Source organism: Austrofundulus limnaeus, unplaced genomic scaffold (genome assembly GCF_001266775.1).
Source record: "Austrofundulus limnaeus strain Quisiro unplaced genomic scaffold, Austrofundulus_limnaeus-1.0 Scaffold181, whole genome shotgun sequence".
NCBI classification, from domain to species: domain Eukaryota; kingdom Metazoa; phylum Chordata; class Actinopteri; order Cyprinodontiformes; family Rivulidae; genus Austrofundulus; species Austrofundulus limnaeus.
Genome location: NW_013952583.1, coordinates 1,032,559 through 1,038,506, shown reverse-complemented (window position 1 = coordinate 1,038,506; position 5,948 = coordinate 1,032,559). Strand labels below are relative to the sequence as shown.

Here is a 5,948-nt window from a genome sequence, read left to right as displayed (position 1 = left end):
TTCCAGCACCTTGTTGAATCTATGCCACGAAGAATTGAGGCAGTTCTGAAGGCAAAAGGGGGTCCAACCCGTTACTAGTGTGGTGTACCTAATAAAGTGGCCGGTGAGTGTAGTTCGCTAGCAGCCTCACACCGAGGACCTATCCGTGTCATCATTTACCCAGAATGCTTTGAGTGTAAATAAAATGGCCCTGTCCGTGTAATATATTTTTTAACTTTTAGTTTTAAAATGTTAAAAACTAAAGAGCCTACAGTATTTTTACAGTCTTTATTTTACAGTTAAAATATTTATTTATCCAATAAAGTCTAATGTTACAACTAATTGGGGATCCCTTTAATATTGTGGCAAAACAGGAAGTAAGTCTAAAGCTGTTTTTGTGTTACTTCCTTCACCAAATATCACTTATTAGTCATCAGGTTCACCTACCTGCTGGATTTTCTTTGAAAAGTTCTTATTGGATTTTTCTAAAGTCACTTCAAACCGGTTGGTGGCTAAAAAAAAACATAAAATAAACATAAACAACTCCGTGAAACAAACTTTTCTTCACATAAGCCCACAATAAAATCAAGCTGAGCTCTTACCTGTTTCCTTCTTTATTCTATAGAGGAGGAGATGTCCTTGCTTTGTTCCAACAAGCAGCCAGTCCTCTGTGGAAGAATAATAAACTGAGTCAGACACTCCCGAGGACAGAAATGTGCAGCTGTTTAAAACTCACCCCAAGCAGCAAGGCAGTCGATCTGAAGAGGAAGCTTTTCTAACATAGGCACTGGTTCATAAGCCTCGTGCATCTTGAAGGGATCTTGCTGATTCGATAACGCGACGTTCTGCTGAATCAATCCCTGCTCGGTGTCGAACAGCTGAGTTCGTCAGAGAGACAAAGCTTCATATGTTGCCATTACTAACAGAGTAGTTGTTTAGCGTGTCGATGGTAAAATAATAAAATGTCTGGTATGAGTCCTGGTGTCCTCTCCTGTTGTAATGCAGTTAGGCTCGTCGGATACTAGCTAGTTCTCCAACCAAAACATCAGCTGATCATTACCGTGTTAGCCTGGAAGCTAGCCCAGCTAAAGACCGAGCGATAGCTGTCATGAAATTTATCTCAATGATGTAACGCAACTCTTTATACGCCTACTAACACTTACAATCGTATCACTTTAGTTTCCGTTTTTACTGCGGAGCTTCTCGCACTTCCTCGGCTGCGCGAGCAAGTTGGCTTTTGACAGGCACGTGACTGAACTCACGAGGAACTTGTTAAAGGTGCAGCTGAGGTGTGTCGTCAATAATTTGTTTACTAGTGAAAAAAAATATTGTTTCACGCGTACGCGATGTGTAAACAAAGTACACGTTGTTTACAAACTGATTACGCGTGAAATATGCCAAATTGTATTGTTTACGGGTCAAAGTCACGTGAGAAGTCACGTGTTTGTGACCCGGTGTTGTACGATTTTCAGTTCCCTTGTGAAAATCTGTTCCCCTGGAAGCGCCTCCCTCTGGTCTGACGTCATGCCCGGACCAGTGATACTAGGGGGAAAAGATTTTCACAGGGGAACTGAAATTCGCACAACACCGGCTCGCTTTGGTGACCTCAGTGCTGCGCATTCATCGCGAGATTTCATTCATAAACTAGAGTCGGCCTTTATGATATCTGTGTGTAAAACTACATTTACAAACAAATAAACAAACAAACAAACAAAAACGGACCTATGAATTGCATAAGTCTAAAAAAGAACCACAATCAAAATGAATGAACACAACGTGCAAATAATCTCATAACAGAAAAAACTACATAAAACTTCTGTTAAGGTTATTTTTGTTTATCTTTTATAATTACCACAAACATGAGCTTGGATAGTTTATTAACTAAAATCTAAAGAAAAAAACAAGAATCTATGATACTTCAGTTCGTAAAGGCACTTCTTCTTTAGTGCAAACAAATATGAAAACAAATTTGAATACAAATTCACGCAAAAACTCACATTTTGAGCAGTGTTTTATTAAAAATTTTCTTTGCAGAACATATGCAAAAAGCCAAACAATATAAGTTTCACAACACAATGCAAACCAAAATTCTGGAAGAGAGCCACAGCTTTCTTAATATCTCATTATTCTTAATACTTGAATTTACATAACTTAAATTAATGATTTTATAGCATCCACACACAATTTTACAGTGTGACAGAAAAGGAGTAAAACAAAAACAACCTAATTATGTAATTACATTTATTCTTATCATAGTGAACAAATCTAACATACTGTACATGCCATAAACCATGTGTATGAATTCAGGCCACATTCATGAGGCTTATGGACAGATGACATTACTACAATAATAAGTACACCTGAAATACAATTATATTGTGAATAGCAACTATATATAATCCTTTATCAATAAAAATAAACAAGCTTAATTTTTTACATTTCGCTTATAAAGGTGTAAGGATTAGTGTAATTATTCAGAAAAATCATGTAAAATCATTCTGAAGATATTAATGCACCGAGCACAGCAAATACTTTGCTTTGAAGAGCTTCTATAATCAGTATCATGACATTTTGCCAATTGAACAACCAGTGCTCCCAACACTTGAGGTATGCTTTAAGAATCAGTGTTCGTTGATGACAAACAACAGATCACTAATAGCCAGACAACATTGTTACTGAGTGTTCACAGTAAAATACACACGTTTCGTTTGTTGGCACAGCTGAACAAAAAAAGAATATAAGTCTTTTTTTTTTTTAACTTTTATGACTAAATGCTTAACCAAGATTTTTTGTTCAATTTAATTTCATCATGAAATTAATTCAATTTACAACAGAATAAAACATGTTTTCACATAATTTAACACATTTAATTGTTCAAGTAAGATGCTGTATTGGCCTCAATCATTTTCCAACCAGGAAAAACTCTTGTGAACTGACTGGACAAACTCCTGTGCCCCCTCAAAGACCCTCGCAAAGGTAAAGAACTGGGCCCGTATTTATTAAACTGCTCAGAGTGGATTTTTAGACTTAAGTGCTGAAAATTTTTAGATTTGCTCCTACACTCAGACTTAAGTGTGTCATTTATCACAATTCTTAAGTCTAAGAATCACTCTTACTCTCAAGAAAAGTTAAGACTGCTCCAGARGAACAAGAGTTGCCACCAGGGGTCTGAGATGAACCGAAGACAGAGATCAAAAACTGCGCATAATGTTGGACTAAAAGGCGGATATTTGTGTGTGTTCATAACTGACTTTTACTCTCAGCTTTTAACTAAGAATTCTTTTTTCCACTTAAGTCCACTCTTAGCAACATTATTAAGAGTAATTCTAAGAAGTTTGATAAATACGGGCCGTGGTCCGGTTTTTCACAGCTGGGATGGAACCCGCATTGTTCCTCCTGAATCTGAGGTTTGTCCAATGACCGGGCGGGCTCTAGCACCCCTAAATAGATCTTACTCTCCTGTGGGGACCTGGTAACCCACATCCAGGCAAGGGACAATGAGATCCTTGATTTTTCTAGACTGAACCCTAAATCTTGTGATTTCTTTCCTCTAAAAGACAAATGGTGAGCCTCATGAGCAACATGCTCCACATCTAATCCAGTTGGATGGGACTTCTGCGTGTTGAAGGCGCCAGTGGACATGAACTCCAAGGTTTTTATCCTAAAGACAGAGTTTTACATATTTGTAAATTTCTAAAATAAAAAAAGAAGGAAAAAAAAAAACAGAACCGATATAACCTGTACTTCCAAAAGGGGTGTTGTGCAAAATCAAAGTGTCTGCTTAAGTTGGCTAATTCTGTAGAAATAGAAGCAAAATAAATAAAATGTTTAGGAAAAATAATTATGCTATACACAAGTGTTACCCTCATCCCAAATCAACATCAGTCACACCATCCAGCTCAGAGCAACGCAATAGTTTCTCATTCAAACACACTATTCATGCTTCCAATGTTATAACAGTGTTACACAAACTGTGTATAAAAACAAAATGTCTGCCAAGAACATTTAGCTTTTTTTTTCATCATTTTAGTTGACCAAATTACTTGGAGTGCATTCAATGCTGCCTCAGTGACAAAGCTTTTTTTTACTTTGAAAATTTCTTTCTACTCCATTTTGGATCTCTCCATCTTGGTTTTCAAGATCTCCTAGAAGACAGACACAGGCATTAATGAATTTGCAGCAGTCTCTGTGTAAAATGCTGGTAAGTTAAAGGTCTGCAGGAAGTTTTCTTTAAAGCCAGTATCTCACKTGGCTACAGCCGTTGACTTTTTGGTGATTCAAAATTGTGAGAAACAAGACAAATTGTTAAAATCTAAGTGTTTGTTTACAACCAAGCTTAAAGTGAGCTGAGAAAGTATTTTGAAAATCAAGGCCTTCTTTGTGTGCGCAGATTTCAAATTCGTACTGTAAGCTGAGCACATGGTTTTGATGCCCACATGAGCTCGCTTTGTACCCACCGTGACGATGACTTCCACGTTTATGATTTTATTTCTAAAATACATTTCTAGAAAGGAAAACAAGCAGATTTGGAGCAGTTCTTTACCTTCTGAGTGGTTAGACGTGGACATCTGGAGCTCCACGTTTTCTATAATATAACCTCCGAGTCTTTTCCAGAGAACTGTACCCAAACCCCGCCAACACAGAGCCAGAGACACCACTGGACCTCCAGGGAATTTTAATTCAAACTCAACCCCAATTTATCATACAATGCATGCTAATTAACACACCCGGAGGGTGCCCCAGGACACCCATGACCCACACCCAGGGACAGGTGACCCTTCCCTGGGTAGCACATGACCAAAATGCTGCCCAGACCTCCATCCAAACCTGTGAAATCTGCTCTCAYTGATGTAGTTGCGTGATGAAAATTGCATCATTTTGTTAATTTTTATTTTGTTAACTACCTCATGTCACACGCCACTCCTTGTCCCAAGGACTGGGTTGAACTTTTCGCACCCCTCCACATTCGAAATTAGTGTGTGAATGGTCAAAAGTTTGTGCGTGTGTTTGTTGCTGCAAAGCACTCCGACAATAATAGGGCATTTTGCTTCAACTACTATGATTCCAGAAGCCGACTGTTGTGCCCTCATATAGACACATGTAAAGATGGTCAAATGGCTAAAAACTAATTAATGGAGAGCACACAGATGTTGTGGAGGAATCTCTCTGCCAAAAACTGTTGTGCTTTAACCGTGGCAGACTTGAGGCCAAATGGCAAATATCGACATTTTTCACACCCCACGCCTCAACTAGTTGTCATGATCTGTGTTTTGCTTTAGTTTTCTAGTTTTTTTCTGTGTTCCACTGTGTATCTCTCCCCTGYTGTCATTCCTCTAGCCCCGCCCTTGCTCACCTGTTTCCTCTTGTGTCTCCTTCAGGTGTTCCTTGTTGTCCCTAATTAGTTTATCTTTATATTCTGTGTCCTGTGTTCAGTCTGTGTCCGATCATTGTTTTGTGCTGTGCTGTCTTCCGTGTTCCTCCTGAGACTTTGAGTTTTTTGCTGCCTCGATAGCCTCTTTTTWTTTATTATTAAAGCCTTTTTGTTTTCACCATGAATTTTGCCTGCGCCCTGGGTTTTTCCCTGCCTGATCGACCATGCAGGGCCCTTAAGGAAGAGCCCAGATATTTTAAATAGAAAAATCAAGTATTAATAAATCAGCATTAAGCTTCTGACTTAATAAATGTTTGTCTAAAAACTCAAGCAGGGTAGGTTGTGCTTCTTCTACGAGCAGCATCTGCTTTAATACACCTGGTCTGGGAGTAATCACAAATGTTGGTTATTTATTAGTGTCACACAGCTGAAGCTCTGGACGCCTAAAAGCACCACAAACCAGTTATTCCTCTATCGGACACAGCAAAATGACACTAGTCTTATTTTTTTTTATTATCTAGGAAAATGAGCCCAGATTGACGTTAAAGGGATCCATGACTAGTTGTAACATTAGACTTTATTTGATAAACATATATTT

At 38.3% G+C, this 5,948-nt stretch overlaps 2 protein-coding genes across 3 annotated transcripts in view; both read right to left on the bottom strand.

Moving 5' to 3' along the window:
- The window catches only part of vps39 (VPS39 subunit of HOPS complex), a 27,286-nt gene extending 26,054 nt beyond the window's left edge, over positions 1 to 1,232 (bottom strand). Inside the window, exons 1-3 of one of the 2 annotated variants that reach the window (XM_014018054.1) lie at positions 716 to 1,232; positions 582 to 647; positions 427 to 491 (exon numbers count right to left, since the gene is read on the bottom strand). In XM_014018054.1, the coding sequence (XP_013873508.1) occupies positions 427 to 491; positions 582 to 647; positions 716 to 788 (204 nt within the window). In that variant the 5' untranslated portion in view covers positions 789 to 1,232. The remainder of the gene's footprint in view (positions 1 to 426; positions 492 to 581; positions 648 to 715) is intronic. The other variant, XM_014018053.1, reaches the window with a different exon arrangement.
- A 2,818-nt stretch (positions 1,233 to 4,050) lies between these two features.
- Positions 4,051 to 5,948, bottom strand: part of LOC106524303 (transmembrane protein 87A) — a gene marked incomplete in the record, with an annotated part of 16,937 nt that continues 15,039 nt past the window's right edge. Inside the window, 1 exon segment of the mRNA XM_014018052.1 lies at positions 4,051 to 4,124. Within this exon segment, the coding sequence (XP_013873506.1) occupies positions 4,083 to 4,124 (42 nt within the window).